The following is a 17,390-nucleotide window of genomic DNA, read 5'->3' on the forward strand; positions in this document are numbered from 1 at the left end:
ATCCACCACAGCTGGGGGATTGACATTTCATTCTGCTTGAAGTGGCATCTTCAGCTCCCCCCTACCTCTCACCATTAGCCAAGACAGAGGCGGGGAACTGTCTCCCCAAGTCCACCAACCCTGACGCTCACCCTGGGACCAATGAGCCCGTGGGAGGAGGCATGCTACAGAAGGTGGCAGAGACGTGACTCCTCCCAGAATGAGCACTCTCGGGAAGCTCGTGCACCTGGCTCTTGAGGCAGAGGGACTCTAGCCTGAGAGTTTGGGTTTCCTCCCAGAAACCAGTTGTTAATTCGAGCCAGGCCTCTTGCCGTCACGACATTAAAGACGGTGAGAAGCCAGAAAGGTTTTGCAGTATGACAGGCAGCTTTTGAGGTCTGGGAAATGATGCCGTAGTTGAAGTATTAGGAGATTGTGAAGACAGCATGATTTACAGAAGTAGACATCAAGAACCACGTCCCCTGAAGCACCAGTGTAGAAACTGAGAGGCACGCCAGCTTCTCCATCTCCAATGCTGTCTACCACAGAGAGTCCACTGAGACCCCACCTGGATCGTGTAGATGTTCAGATTAAACCAAGGTTCATGCAAGCATTTTTGAGTCATGTGAATTATTTTCTGTTCAATTTGTCATCATCACCATCACCATCGTTCTCACTGCACCATCAGCATTACCTTTACCACCATCGTGGTCATTGTTACTGTCACAATCATTATCATTCTCATAACCATCACCATCATCACAATCACCATCATTACCATTATTGTCACCATCACCATCATCACAATCATCAGAATCACCATCACCACCATTATTGTCACCATCACCATCATTATCACCACATCTGCCATCATCATCACCAACACCACAATCATCACAATCACCATCATCACCACTATCATCACCATCCTTGTCACCACTATCATCACTATTGTCACCTCCACACTCACCGCCACCATGCTCACTGTCTGATCACCAGTGCCATTTAATGCTGTACAGAAGGGGGCTCCCCAGGCTCCACTTTTCTCCTTGGTTCCTCCTTCCGTAGATGACTCCTAGACAAATCCCAACTGGAGCTCACAAAGTAACTGGTTGTTTGCAGGATGAAAAAGTGATTTGAAACCTCTCAAAAGTTGACTCCCCTCTTGAGAGTCTCCCCAAAAGATGGCCCATAGGTATGGTGAATTTAAGAACTTCAGTTCTTGGAACTGATAAGAAAGTGCAGTGGAAATTACTCTGGTGTGTCAGATTAAAAAAAAAAAAAAACCTATGTTTACTATTCACCATTCAGTGCAAGTAAATGAGGAGAAAACTCTAGCTACACAACTTCTGAAACTTCAATAGAAACTTTTTAGAGAAAGCATCTAATATCTATTCATGTCACTATAAGTATGTAAATGTTGGAATCATTAGGCTCTTTTATATATATATATTTAATGTGCAAAGCAGTTAACCATTTCTCTCATACAAAATAACCCAGACTTATATACAGAATTTTCTAGGGAAAGAAAAAAAAAACAGTGTAAGGCTTCTCTTGTTCTTGCTAGTTCTCCAAATAACTGTCGGGATATGGTATAGCATATGAAGATGGATGTGTGTCAAGAGGGCCCTGGAAGGATAAGAACCCAGAACCCATGAGGGAGACATAAGGACACCTTGAGGCTTGTCATTTCTATGCCTAAAAAAGTCCCTACCCCATAGAGGCCTCCATAATAAGAGGCACTTGAGAGACACTGAGGTGCTCTGAGCTACACCCTACCCTCACACACGCCACCTCGTTTAATCCCCATGGCCCGGGAGCAAGGTGATATGAAGAAGGTAGAGGAAGTAAACACACAAGAGGAAGTAACCACGTTGTAGCCTGTAATCTACTTTCCCAAGTTCACATAGCTCACCACCTGTTTCTACATGGCCCCAAAGCTAAGCACGTTCTCACAATTTTTTAATGGCTGGAAAAAGTGGAAGGAATAATACGGCCATCCCCTGGTAACCATGGAGGATTGGTTCCAGGACCCCGCTGTGGATACCAAAATCTGTGGATGCTCAAGTTCCTTATATTAAATGGTGTTGTGTTTGTGTCTAATTTTTGCACAACCTCACGTCAGCTCTAAATCATCACTAGATTACTGACCCCTCCTAATGCAATGTTTGTGGTATGTAAATGGCAGTTACATTGTGTTGCTCAGGGAACAATTACAAGAGAAAATGCCTGTGCCTGTTCAGTACAGACATGATTTTTTCCCAGATTTTTTTGAACTTCGGTTGAATCCAGAGATGTAGAACCCATGGATATGGAGGGTCAACAGTACTTCATGATGTGAAAGTTAGATGTTCAAATCATATATTCAAATTTCAGAGCCCATAAGTCAAGTGTTGGGAAACGCAGCCATGCTCATTCATGATGTGTTATCCAAGGCTGCCTGTGCACCTCAGTAGCAGAGTTGGGTGGTGGTGGCAGAGACAGAACAGTGTTAGTCTCTGAGATGTTTGCCCTCTGCCCTTACAGGACAGTAGCTGACCCTTGCTAGCAGCATTGCTCTGAAGCCCATCTCTTTTTGTTGTTATTATTCTTTTTAGATACACATGACACTAGAGTGATTTTTTTGTGGGGGAGGGTACTAGGGATTGAACTCAGAGGCACTCAACCACTGAGCCACATCCCCAGCCCTATTTTGTAGTTTATTTAGAGACTGGTCTCACTGAGTTGCTTAGTGCCTCGTTTCTGCTGAGGCTGACATTGAACACTCAATCCTCCTGCCTCAGCTGACATTACAGGCATGTGCTACCATGCCCAGCCAAGAGAATGTATTTTGACATATTATACACACATGAAGTATAACTTATTCTAATTAGGATCTCATTTTTGTGGTTGAACATGATGTGGAGTTATACTAGTTGTGTATTCATCTATGATCACAGGAAATTTATGTCTGATTCATTCTACTGTCTTTCCTATTCCCATCCCCCCTACCTTCCCTTCATTCCCCTTTGTTTAATCCAATGAACTTCTATTTTTTCCTTCCCTCACCCCTTATTGTGTGTTAGCATCCATATATAAGAAAGAATGTTCAGCCTTTGGTTTTAGGGGATTAGCTTATTTCACTTAGCAGGATAGTCTCCCGTTCCATCCATTTACCAGCAAATGCCATAATTTAATTCCTCTTTATGGATGAGTAATATTCCATTGTGTATATGCACCACATTTTCTTTATCCATTCATCTGTTGAAGGGCACCTAAGTTGATTCCCTAGTTCAGCTCTTGTGAGTTGAGCTGCTATAAATATTGATGTGGCTGCATCACTGTAGTATGCTGATTTTAAGTCCCTTGAGTACCAAAAAAGTGAGTTAACTGGGTCAAATGGTCATTCCATTCTAAGTTTTCTGAGAAATCTCCATACTGTGAAGCCCATCTCTTTACCATGTCCCCACCATCTGCTTCTGTTACTTCTAAAACCTGCCTCTTGAACTCAGTCCCTGCCAAGACCCTTGGATGCAGCCTGCCATGCTTCCCTCTCAGCCCACAGAGCCCCCCTAGCTCTGGGCGGTTGTGTCTGCCACCTCTCACCACCACCTCTTCTTTCCTAGTGAACAGCAGCAAACACATCGTCAGGAAGTTCCGCGGGCACCTGCGCACCAAGATAGAGTCTGGGGAAGGCACAGTCCCCGTCCGGGGCCCCAGTGCAGTCCAGACGTGGGACGGCATCCTGCTGGGGGAGCAGCTGGTCACCATGTCCTGCACGGACAAGATTGCCAGGTAAGAGCCCGCCTGGCCATCCCCTTCCAAAAGTCAGCTTGTGGTCCCCAGTGGGAACAGCAAAACAGCAGGCCCTGACCCACATCCCTGTCCTGAGTGAGCTCAGAGAAACACAGTTTCTGCCACGGGGAACCTAGAGCCCAGCGCCTGTCTTCCACAGGCAACTCACATTCTCACACTTTTTATTGCATGTGCTTGAAGTAAAGCTGCCTAGAGAGAGCAAGCACCTGGCAACGTCAAGTTGTGGCTTCAGACAAACATCACCACTGACTGGGCCTGCCATTCCTGAATAGGCTAGTCATTGTCCAAATGGGCCACAGAATCGCCTGGGATGCAATGGGCACTTGCTCCTCCAGCCTCTTGCTTTTCACTAAAGCCTGACAATCAACCAGGGAAAGATGTGGACTTCCAGCTGCAAGAGATGCCACTCCCCCTGGACCCAGAGATATATTCATTCTAGAAGTGCCAAAGCCCCCAAATGCTAGTCTCAGAGAGGGAGAAACCGCAGGGTGAACAGGAGGAGGAGGAATTTGCAGAAAGGGCATCTTGTCTCTCTCACAGAGAGCCTGCTAGTTAGTGAGAGGCCCCAAGCCAGGCAGGCACAGCCCCGCTCTCCCCACACCTTGTTCTGATGCCCAAGATCTGTTTCTCCATGCTCCCACCCCCAACTTCAGTTCTGACACCCCGCGGATGCCATCCCCACTACAGGATCGTTTCTGTGACTTTGGTTTAGAAAATAGTCTAAATAGGGGGTGGGGTGGGGGGGGCACAGTGCTGGAGTCTGCCTAACCCCATCCAAAGCCATTCCTGAGGACAGTAATGACAAGTGGTCATGGAACACCTAAGCCTAGAGTGAATCCAAAGGCCTCTTGGACACTCTGATAAATGTACTGAACCTGTAATTTATAACCCAAGGAAAACAGGACCGCATGCAAATGTGGTCTCTAAGCAAAGGCGCAGCCCCAAATGCGAACAACCTAACTGCCCGAAGACCCACTGCGTGGACGTGTTTGAAACTAGTCAGGAGGTGAGAAGGCTGGTCTCACAGGACACTGGAGGAAAGAGACTGGGGAGGAGACAGGGAAAATGAAGCCCAAGGAAAACCAAGCCCACTATCTTAGCAAGGACCATGAGGTCCTCAGCTGCCCGTCACCACTGCAGGATCTGGGGATGGAAGGGGAGCATGGGTAATCCCTCACAATCCCCAGCCCAAGTGCAGCCATCCCAGGAGTTCCCCAACAGAGAGACGCCCCAGAGCATCCTGAGAGCTCGATGACTGAATGAGGCTCTTCACCTACTAAAAAACTAAAGAACTGATGTGCTCACTCTGGAGAATAAAGCACAAAGCCGGAGGGTTAGAGAGATTAAGTTCCACTTGCAATCACCGGTGGGGACATCAGGCAATGTGAGAAAACACAGAGCCAAGGAAAGAAGTCAGCATTGCCAGTCCCGGAGGACAGGGGAGACCCCAGGGCTTCCTCTTTCTACCCCTGCCTCCGGCTCTACCGTAGACCACCATCTTAGTGGCCTCTTGGAGGCTTTCTGAGGCTACAGGGCAGATGAAACATCAGCCCCAAAGAACTGTGATTCCAAATTCTCGTGGGAAATTACCGAATGGCTACAGGAAAAATAGTGCCATTTACTTCCCTGGCTTTGATTGCTCCTGGCTCCACAGAGCAAGAAGAGGGCCTAATGACAATAAATCAAAGCACTGATTTCTGTATCAAAGGGAACAGCCCATAGTCGTCAAATAGCTCATCTTTCAGAAGAAAATGTATTCCTCCTTTGTAATGTTTTCATCTATTCATGGAGAAAAAGAAAAAAAGCAGCAATTTTCACTTTAACAGAAATTCTCTTGTGCCCTAAGATAGCATTGGGTTTCTAAATTAACTCTCTGACTCCCCAGAAAAATGAAGTAAATTAATGCTACAGAAATGAAATGAAATTTTGTTGTCTCTGGGATCTTAAACATCAATAGACAGTAAATTAAACAGGGGCTACAAAACCCGAGCTTTATTTGCTGGTGGTGGGGCTATCCATGGTAGTGCGGCCCCTCAAAAGTCAGGCTTTTCTCTTTTTAATAAAATCTTTTGAAAAATGAAAGTCCACACTGCACCCCCTTTGGGGGTTTTCAAGCAGTGTCCTGCCTGGGGAAAGATTCTAGACTGATTCTGCAAGACAGTACAAGTCTGGGACATCGTGATGTTCTAGGCTCTGGCCGGGATCCCCAGGGTTAATCCATAGGGTTAATCCACACCTGCCCCTCGGGGTGGGGTTCAGTAGCTGCCTGGTCTCTTCCGACTCACTTAGACCTTCATCCCCAAATCTGGGTAGTGGGAACAGGACAGAGGGCACAAAGGAGGGAGGAGGAGGCGCCTACAGACCTTGAAGATGCCCCTCACCCCCTTGCTCCCTCCCCAGAGCCCACTCAACCTCCTGCCTACTTCTCTGCTTTGCTTTGTCTTCTGCCTGGCCACAGTGCATTCTCTCTTCTCCATCATTTCTCTTCTCTCTGTCTCTCTCTCTCCCTGCCTCTCCCTCTCTCTGTCCCTGTCTCTCTCTCCCTCGCTCTTTCTCTCTCCCTCTATCCTCTCTCTTTGACCCTCTTCTCTCTCTATCTCTGTCTCCTTCTCTCTGTCTCCCTCCCTCCCTCCCTCTCCATCCCTCATCTTCCTCCCTAGCTGAGCCCATCTCCTCTCTGCTCCACTCACACTCCACTACTGGATCCTCCTGAGGCTCTCCTACTGCCTCCCTGCCTCTTCCCCACTCAGGCCACCTCTTTCCCTGCCCAGATGCAACCTCACCCTCTTCAGGTCCCACCCCCATCACCATGTCCTCTCTCCTGCACTGAAATTGCAGGAATTTGTTTTCCAAAGTGTTTGCTTCTGTGCTGAACTGTGACCTTCAAGGGATGGTTCGAAGCCACTTGATTTGCATGGTATCTGTCACAGTGAGATGCACACGATGGCCCCCAATAAACAGTATTTGTTGGTAATGATGATGAAGACAGGGCCATGGTGACCATGACAATGACAGAAATAATGCCACCAGTTCTCAACAGTCCGGTCTGGGTCGCGCCAGAGTGATTGGCATCGGAACACATCCTTTAGCATGGACGTACTCGTACTCCCGCCATAGTCAGAACCTGAGCATAAGACAAGGATGCGAACGCTAAGGCATGAGCTATTTTGAACAGAGGCACATTTGCCATTTTTGAGTGGGAACATATGTTATGCTAATGATTCAAGACCATAAGCATCTGTGACATGCATTATTTGTACAAAGGCTTTGCAAAGAGACCATCTGATAATGGATGTGCTCATCTGCTTTCTGTCCTGTACAAAAACAAAAATTCAACCTCAGGCTTAAATAATGTTCAAAAATAAAGGACTTTCATACACAAATACAGATGAAGCCTTCTAACTCAATGAATTAATAGCCCTCGATGCTCTTTGGAGAGTGAGGCTCTGAGGACACAAAGACACAGGAGTCACAGTCTTTGGAAGGGTGGGGGAGGCACACTGGCTCTAAAGACCACAATACATGATGATTGAGCCTGGAACAGAGGCATCCTAGAACCAGTTAGGCCTGAGAGGGGATTATTGAATTTCCAGGCAATTTTGAAACTGCAGTCATTATTAAAAATGAAATTACACAAATTTACAACTAAGTGATTATACTAAGACCAAAGTAATAAATACTCAAAACTCACCTGGCCTAATTATCTTACTATTATTTATGCCCTTGAAATTATATACCCCTATTATATCTGTATGGGGGAACACAAATAAGCAATATGCTTCTCTTCTGCCCAAAGTCTTTCCTTCTTCCCAAGTCTGCACTCAGCACCCTTGCAATGGCGGCTTGGAATTGTTCACACTGTGTAAATTGGCAAAGGCTGCAACTTTACTATTTTTAAATATTTTTAGTTGTAGTTGAACATAATACCTTTATTTTGTTTATTTAGTTTTTTACGTGGTGCTGGGGATCAAACCCAGTGCCTCACAAGTGCTAGGCAAGCGCTTTGCCACTGAGCCACAGCCACAGCCCTATTATTTATTTGTTTGTTTGTTTATTTTGAGAGCCAATATTTATCAGCATAACACTGATACCACTGCATGTCAGTTTGGTGAGATCCAGGACATGTACTCATAGCCTAGAAATAATGTATTTGAGGCTGTGTGTTGTCAGTGTGTTGTCTGTCCCCGCGGGCCTCATTCCCCCTTAGAATTTAACCCTCCTGTCAAACTCTAAGCTTCCTGTGGGAAGGGAGCCTGTCTTATTCTACATGACATATTCCGTATCTGGCACAGTTGGTGCCTGCATAGATTAGGCACCATGAGTATTTATGGGAGAAACAGACAGGTGGTTGAAAAGCAAGATGAGAGAATGGATCCATGAGAGACCGAGTCCCACACAGGCAGTAGGGTGTTGGCACCCTCTCCAGCCTGTGCCTGAACTGCTTTGCAGAGCTGAAAGGGAGCCTGTCATGGTCAGCAATGCCATACTAATGCCTATGTTGGCCCTTGACACTGACTGCACCAACCCTCAAAAACAGCCCATCCGTTAGTGGGTGAACAGGGCTGAAAGCCACGTGGAGAGGGTGTTCTAGTCACCACAGGGAGTCCAAGGCCGAGGGAAGGGCAGGTTCTGATTCTGAGAGCCTTTCTATCCTGTCAAGTCATGCACACTGGACTCTTGACACCCCTCACATGGTACAAAGGCATAATGGGGTCAGTCATCAGCAAATATTGACTGGATGAATGAATGAGACTTACCTCTCCATCAGAACAGCCCAGATGTGAACCATGAAAAGGCACCTGAGAGAGTGCAATGGGGAGCCAAAATTTAAAACATTTAACTTCCCACCAAGGCTGAACTGCTATTTGTGCTGCCCAGAGATTTTTTTAGCAACGTGTCTGTAAGCGACTAAACCTACTATTTTCTTGGAAAGAAAATAAGAGTCTGATCCCAAATGATGCTGAAACCCAGTCTCATATATTTAGTAAGCTAGAAATTTCTTGTATTTTGTTCTATTGATTAATTAATTAGTTTATTTATTTATTTTGTTGTTGTTTTGGGTTTTTTTTTTATTTCTTTTCTTTTTTATTTTTTGGTACCAGGAACTGAACCAAGAGGCACTTAACCACTGAGCCACATCCCTAGCCCTTATTATTATTATTATTATTTTTATTTTGAGACAGGGTCTTGCTAAGTTTCTAAGGCTGGCCTTGAACTTATGACCTTCTTGCCTCAGCTTCCCAAGTCACTGGGATTACAGGTATGCACCATGGTCCCAATTAGAAATTTAGAAATGTCTATATTAATAGATGCAGTTTTACATGAGAGGCCATGAAAGAAATAATCCACTGACTTTTTTATCTAAATTTCATGACTTTCATGTTACAACATGAAAGAAAGAAGAAAACAAATGAGCCAGGTACAGTAGCACACACCTGTTATCCCAGTAACTTGGGAGGCTAAGGCAGGAGCATCACGAATTCAAGGCCAGCCTCAGCAAAATTGAGGCACTAAGCAACTCAGTGAGACCCTGACTCTAAATAAAATACAAAATAGGGCTGGGGATGTGGCTCAGTGGTCAAGCACCCCTGAGTTCAATCCCCAGTATCAAAAAAAAAGAAGAAGAAGAAGAAGGAGACAAATGAATAAAATTGTAATTTTAATTAAGGTAGGATAAGTACATCCACTACACACATCTGTGGTTCTCTTTGCAAATTCCTTTCAATATCAATGAAAAATGAGTTGGAGCCTATTGTTTCCACAGATCTAAATAAACAACACAGCTAGTTATTTCCCACCTACACAACAAAACATAAAGCACAGGTGGCACCTTTTTAGGGTGATACAGAGGTAATAATATGCTTAAGTGACCACAGGCACCCTTCTGAATATGGAGCTTCATGAATAACACTTGATTTCATTTTACAAAGTCAATGGTACAGTCTGCAGGAAAGTACGAAAACGTGTTATAGAAAGCTTGACATTTTTCAGGGGTTTATAACGCGCCATAAAGCATCACAAAGGAGACCTCTCTCACATCTCCATACATATCATCTCATGGTCCAGAGTGTGCCTTCCTTTGTCCTCTGTGTAACTTTGGACTTTCTCTAGAACTCCTGTCTGTAGGAGGCCCCTGTGAAGAGAGTTAGTGTTAAGGGAAAGTGACAAATTCTTCCACTGGTGCCACCCATCAATCCCAAGGACCTGTCTAGGACAAGACCCTCCCTGGGAGCCAATCAATGCTTCATGACCAGAGTCACGACTCTCTCATGAGGCCTTAACTTCTCTAGGAATCATTTAATGAAAACATCTCTCCCCATCATAAGAGAAGCAGCCCACGTGCTGGAGTGCTGGGATGAAGGCTCTTGCCCAGGTCCTTCTACCCAGGTGCAGTTTTCCCCACCATTCATACAGCTCCTGGAGCTGTCACCAAGCCATGTTCTCCTTGCTCCACTGGAAACACTGTCCTGGTCCCTAAGGGATCCGTGATTAAGCTGCAGCTGGACACCCCAGCCTGTTCACAGGGCGGAGCCTCCGTCCCACCTCGGCACCATGACAGCCCTGGTCCTTCACTAGGTGCTCGTTGGCTCCAGAGGAGAAAGAACTGCCTTCACCTGGTAAAAATCTTCTCTTCACCAGGCACGGTGGCACACGCCTGTGATCAGCTCCGGAGGCTGAGACAGGAAGATCTCAAGTTCAAAACCAACCTCAGCAACTTAGCGAGGCCCTAAGCAATTTCTCAAGACCTCATCTCTAAATAAAATATTAAGAAGACTAGGGATGTGGCTCAGGGTTAAGCACTCCTGGGTTCAACCCTGGTACTAAAAAAACTTTTTTAGTCCTCTGTGCACTCCTTGCCTTCCCCAAACCCTCCCCCTGCCAGTGCTCCTAGGAGACAGGGACCACCGCTCACACCTCCAGACTGGGTGTTTCCGCTCTGAGCTGATAACCATGTAACCACTTTGAGTTATAAAGGATCTTAAAGAGCCCACAGGTGTTGCCACTCACTGTGACCAGTAGGAAGCAGTGGACAGAAGTGAACCTGCACAACTTGATTGGCAATTTGGGAACAGGAAAGGTTTTCTAAGACAAAAATCTGGAGGTCTGGAGCCTCCTTCCCTAGTGAGGCACAGAGGTCCCTAACAAAGGACAAGCTTCCCTGATCCCTGAGGCTGATCAGAATAGGCCAATAAAGAATGCAAGAAGTTTCTCCCCACAGAGGAAAGGACATGAAAGACTGGGACAGGCTGCTGCGCTTGACGTGCCCACATCACAGCCAACACAACTCGTGACAATGACACTGAGGACAGTGGACATCACAGAGCTTGGAGGATAGAGCTTTCTGTGGCTGGGGATGGGGGTGAGGGCGCAGCACCCAGATCCAGGGCACCATCAGCACAAGAGGGCCCAGCTCTGTACAGGGTTTGAATTTTCTTTAAAGGGACCTGGTGGTATTGAAGGTGACTCTCGAGTGTAGGCAGAGCAGATGTTGATCAAAGTCATCATTGTTAACTTCACTTCCCTGACATGGGAACACAGGCTCAGAAATACACATGTGCTGGCCTGGGAGGGCTGCCTTCTTCAGCAATGAGCTGGGAGCCTCAGGTTTCTAGCATTTCTCAAGCCCCTGCTCCCCTGCACACATGGGTCCCCGAGTTGTCACACAGACTGATCACAAGCAAGCTGGGTGGAACCTAATACACAGCTGGGCATCTGATTTCTTGAAGGCTTCATTACAAACACAGTCCCCTTTCTGAGGCACGCAGGTGTGTCTGGCCTGAGTGAGGTCACCCCGTCCTTCAGAACCAGTATAGTGGTTGGAGGTCTTCTGCCTGAGGGACACCTACAGCTGGAAGCCCAGAAGCAGGCAAATCAGAAGCAGCAGAGTAAGCAGGAGAGGGAGAGAGCTCTTGGCTTTCCCCTGGGTGGGAGGCAAGAAGGCCCTGAAGTCTGCAGAGGGGATGTGCAGCCTGATTATTTTTCCTTCAAAAATAATTTTGAGCTGGGCGCGGTGGCACATGCCTCTAATCCTAGTGGCTTGGGAGGCTGAGGCAGGAGGATCACAAGTTCAAAGCCAGCCTTGGCAAAAGTGAGATGCTAAGCAACTCAGTAAGACCCTGTCTCTAAGTAAATTACAAAATACGGCTGAGGATGTGGTTCAGTGGTTGAGGGCCCCTGAGTTCAATCCCTGGTACCAAAATAATAATTATGATAATAATTTTGACATTGAACATAGCATGAAACAAAATCAGATTCCTTTGTTCTCGATCAGAGTCATCAGAATTACCAAGAAAATTCATGGACCCTGAAAGTCCTTTGAAAGCGAAATCGAAATTTCCTTTTTAGATGTTTGAGTTGAAATCTTGGAGAAAAATACTACATTAAAGATAAAAAAAAAAAAAACTAGTTCAAATGTACCAAATGGGGAGAATTACCCACACACTCCTCCCACCCTCATGAGCAAACTGACTTTGCACAGAAAACAAAACTAAGCCTCTGTGGCCACAGATCATCCTAAATGCATCAGCAACCCTGGGTGTTAGGATTCATCAGGGATGAGCACCAGGAAAGCCTGCTCCAGGGCACTGCCTGAGCCTTTGTGGACATTCCAGAGAACCGTGAGGGGGGCCATGAGGTATTTGCACATGCAACCTAATAAAATGCCCCCAGATAAAAGAAAACCAGGACAATCAATCCAGAAAGTATCAAGAAATAACCTGTCATACTGCTGAAAAGACGGTGCAGACTTAAATGAGATCTTATATTTGAAGGTTTTCTTCATTAAAAAGACCCAGAAAAAGAAGGGAGAAGAAGAAATAGCAGCTCATATCCCAACAGTCACAGAAAACAGCAGTCAACTGTTGCTATGTCCCACTAACCTTTTTTCACTGACATTTTTCCCTGTTGGGGTGTCCATGGACACTAGTTTGCTTCCAAGCCATGGCTCGCCACCACAACCATGGCTCTTTTTAAAAATAACGAACACTTCAATGCATGCGTGACACGGTGCCTAATAGTCACGCCGACTGCGAGATGGCTCCCCTTCCTGGATGTCCGGGATGTTTCCAGAGGATTCTACTGTGTGAACTATTTCCAAAAATAACCTTTGTAGGAAAGTCTTTCTCCAAATCTCAGAGTTCACCCTTGGAACATACTCCTCAAAGTAGAATTACGAGGGAACCCACCCCCGACAGAGGGTGAACAATAGGTTCTCAGAAACAGGGGACATGATGGCATGGCCTCATATAGAGAGAGCTGGATAGTGCCCCCAGGAGAGAGGTCCAGGCCTGTGAGTGCAGCCTCAGGTGGCAGGATTAAGTTAATGAGGGTAGGTGGAGGTGCCTACCCTACCAGAGCCTCCAAGTGAGACTACATGTATCCTCCTAAGAGGGAGGCAGAGGAGGTCTGGGGACACACACCCAGAGGAGAAGGCCACTTGAGAGCAGAGGCAGAGATCAGGGAGCACCAGTCACAAGGCAAGGAACACCATGGATCGCCGCAGCCGCCTGCAGCTGGAAAAGGTGAAGGAGGGTCCCCCCATCTGGCCGCGTCTCCAGAGGAAGCAAGTCCCTGCTGACACCTCGACTTTGGGATTTGGGCCCCCAGAACCGTGAGAGATGCAGTCCCATTGTTTCAAGTCACTCTGCTTTGGGTTATCTGCTACAAGTCTTAGGAAACTAATACAGCAAGGTAAGAGGAACTACTCATTTAGTTTATCTCTCTGGAAAATCATGGAACCAGAAAAAAAAATCACAGTAAAATCTACTCCTAAAAACCCACCAATAATATCATTAATATTGAAGACTGAATGAAACCATAGAAAGTCATCGTTTCGCCTCATCAGTGAAAACTGACCTTTAAAACCATAGATTAAAGTTGAGTAGCACATGGCCAACAAACCCTGCCCCTGCGTGGAGCAAGGGACAGATGACGACAAGCACGGTTGTCACATCCCACATTCTGCAGATGCAGCCTGTTTGTCGGGCTCTAAGAATTCAGTTTACTATATTCTCACCACATAGCATCCTTAAAGAGTGAGGAAAACCAGAGAGGTGTTTTCTGCCTTTGTCTCTAAGAAGCAAAAGTTGGAGTGGCATATGAAAATCTAAATCTTCTGGAACTAATGCTCCTTTAGATATGGTTTCTAATTTTAAGTGCCTGAGCTTGATTATTGATCACTACGTGTCTTTAAATGAACAGATTAAAACTTTCTCCATAAAAATGAACTGTAAAAAATGATAGCTGCTCTCTGGAGAATGAGGCACTGATCTCTAGACTTAAATTCCAGCTGTGAAGAGAAAACTCCCCTTCTGAGCATAAAGATCTGCTGCTCAGTATCCTCTCAAGCCCATTTCTCCCTCCTTCTCCCTGCACCTTGCCCACCTGGGGAAAATATTCTGACATCCTTCCTTCTTGATTTATCAGCAGGTACCTTATCAAGTCTACCAAAGTTAAATGAGAGCATTGTTCATTCTCCTCATCTCAAAATATAGGTCCCTTTGCAATGATCACACTTGTAAACACCCAACCCAAATACTCAGTTTGGTTTAAAAGTCTTTTTACCTTTTTCACATAGATTGCTTGATGATTTTTATGACATCTCTGAAATGAAACTTCGTAAAATCTCTAATAATGAAAGGAGTGATTGATTCAATCAAACTTAAGAAATATATGAGAGCAATAGCAACATATCAAGAACTCTGCTGTAGCTGCCACCTGTCTCTGCTGCAGCAACCTCACAAAATGGACAGAGTGGCTGATGATTCCCACCCAAAACACAGCCGGCAGCCCATCCCCAGGAACTCTGTCTAGACAAGTGCAGACAAAAGGAACTGGGAAGCCCAGCTCTGCAAAACAAAACTAGCAGCCTAGTGAACAAGAGATACCACTCAAAGACGAGAGTGGCCTCTCCATCCAGGACATCCCCAAAGATGGCTTACACACAGCATGGATACCAACTCTACATACTCCGAGCAGGGGCTTCTGGAGCAAGAGTGTGTCCTAATATGAGTGGGGAGAGGCCAGGCAGGATGCCTTTAGGAAAAGGAGGCAGCCACACAGGAGAGGACGCACATGAGAGGCCAGGAGGGCAGGTGGCACCTGTGCCTGAGCAGACCACTTCAGGGGAGCCAGTGCAGGTTTGGGGTGGGGCTGGGAAACGTGCACTCCTGCCGAGTTCCCAGGTAAGGCATGCAGCTGGCTCATCCTGAATTGGCTATTGCTCAAGGCAGCAGGAGGTATTCCAGAATGGCCTGGCTGGCCAAACTACGGACTTGGATTTGACCTCCTCTTTGGACTCCAAAAATCTACATAAACTACTCTGCTCAGAAGTCCTCTACCCTGATTCACATAAGAATCATGGAGGGAGCCCTAATAAGGGCAGATGCCCAGGCTGATCCCAACCAGTTATGCCAGAATGTGCATGGGGATGCAGACACCCGGGGATTGTCAAGGCCTCCAGATGATCTGGGGTTCAGCTCGACTGCAGGGCACTTGCACGTCCCTGAAGACTGTGAACACTGGGTCCTCGGCACCCCTCCTGGACTCCACAGCCTTCCAACAGACATGGGGAGCTTTCTCCACTGGGTAGATCCATCCACAATGAAGAGAGCGTAGGAAGTGTGTGTTTGTATTGGTACCTGAAAATGTTACCACCCACTTCACTGCAGTTTGGGAGAGCAGCTTCTTTCCTTGGGGCCACATAGAGGCGGTGAAAACAGCAGACAGGAAGACAAACTGATTGCTATTCTCTGCCTATCTCCAAAGCCACCCATGTGGAGACAGTCTCCCATGGGGCCTATCCTATAAGGAATCTTGTCATGTTCCCATTGATATTGGGAGGCCATGGTTTGAACTCTGCAAGGAGATTGCATCTCTTGGCTAAAGAGAGGCTGTCTTTCCCCAGATCTCTCCCCACTTATCTGTGGTATTTCAATGATTGACAAACAGAGAAAAATATATTTATTTAGGGATTATCTATATTGAAAACTAGACATGGGATTTTTTTCTCTGTCAACATTGTGGTAATATCAGCTATTTGAACAAAAGGAGAGGTATTTTTCCATTCAGTCCTGAATGCTGAGAATTCTCCAGTTTATATTCAGAAAGACATTTGGTTTTATTGATTGTGTTAGTTGAATAAGTTTGAATTCCTATAGCCAGGCAAGGAGGAGGTTGGTTTTCTCTTTATTGTCAAGGTTATTAGGAGGAAACCAGTTATAGAAGTTGTTTGTCTTTAGACGATCCTATAGAATCAGAACCACTCAGATCTGTTCCAGAAGTTTGGTTCAAAGCCAAATTCTTCAACAGTCTCAAATACCATGATGTCTCTCCTGGCGATGCTAATTTTATTTTTTAATACTTTGCTATTCTAAGGAGTGCTTTGTTATCAATGGAGAATTGTACATTTCTCTGCTTTTAATTGGGGAGACATTTTTAAATTGCACTCACAGTCTGAGAATTAATAGGCCCTATTTAGAATGTCTGTAACCCAGAGTCTTGCTCTGATGGTAACCTTTCCTTGGCATACTTTCCCAGCATCCTTTGCTGTAACGGTGACCTCTTATTGGCACACTTTCCTTTGCAGCATCCTTTGTTCTTACAATAACCTCTATGGGCACACTTTCCACCATCTTCAAATCTGAAAAAGAGGTACTAAAAGACAGCGACTTTGCTGTATTTCTCCTCGGTTTTTGGTCTTTCTTCTCATCTCAAATTTAAGAGAATGAGCCACAGCCCTAGGTCAATACTCAAAACCATTAATGTTATTCTTTCAAGGAAAAGCTCAGGCACCACAAACCTCTCCTGGATTTTGCAGATATTCTGTAAATCGTCAGGGAAAAGCAAGGAAAAGATAGAAGAACCACATTTGGCATGTCAGAGCATAGTGGTAGAAATACAGGTGGAGGCATGAACATTATTACCAAATGGAGGGGTCCTTAAATATCAGTAATAAGTACCTGTGCTTCTTTCCGAAATGTCCTTTCCCTTGAAACCTTTTGACATTCTCCCTCTGATCGGAGCCTGCATGTCCAAGGACAGCCCTTCCCTTACTTTCTGAGAGAATGATGTGACTTAAAAAAGTGACCACAATATTTTTTAAATGAAGTTATGCAAATCTGATAGACTAAAGTAAATGTTTCATAAAACCAATGACTGTTTAAATTGTAGGACTAAATTGTTTGTATATAAATATTACCTTTTATATTCCATTGGAGTTTTATGTAGATGAACACATTACTTTAATGACCTGCATTTACAGAGGGAGAGTGTAAGAGTTGCTCCCTGAAATTCTCGCCAGCCAGATGGCTGCCTTTTCTTGCATGAGATTAAAAGATGTTTCTCATTCACCGCGATGCTTCTGAGGCAAATTAATATCGCCAGCTAAATTGCTTGTGTTTTTGGAATAAAATTTAAAGAGAACTTTTTAAAGCAATTGGTGTCACAGGTTCTCAGAGCAGATTGCTCTCCAGGTAGAGAGACATTCGGTAATTAATGGAAAGAATTCTGTGTTAATTGACTGCTTCGGGAAGGGAAATATAATGACTCCTTATTAATCATGAAAAGAGATGTACGGCATGGAGGCCCCACAATAATTGCTGGAACAGTGGAGAAAT

General features: G+C 45.5%; 1 protein-coding gene across 1 annotated transcript in view; it reads left to right on the forward strand.

The window, feature by feature from the left end:
• ADARB2 (adenosine deaminase RNA specific B2 (inactive)) overlaps positions 1 to 17,390 on the forward strand; it is a gene marked incomplete at both ends in the record, with an annotated part of 479,363 nt that overhangs the window by 444,003 nt on the left and 17,970 nt on the right. Inside the window, one exon of the mRNA XM_081300315.1 lies at positions 3,585 to 3,753. Within this exon, the coding sequence (XP_081156441.1) occupies positions 3,585 to 3,753 (169 nt within the window). The remainder of the gene's footprint in view (positions 1 to 3,584; positions 3,754 to 17,390) is intronic.

The sequence above is a fragment of the Spermophilus citellus genome (genome assembly GCF_964194105.1).
Source record: "Spermophilus citellus genome assembly, chromosome: 6".
Classification (NCBI taxonomy): domain Eukaryota; kingdom Metazoa; phylum Chordata; class Mammalia; order Rodentia; family Sciuridae; genus Spermophilus; species Spermophilus citellus.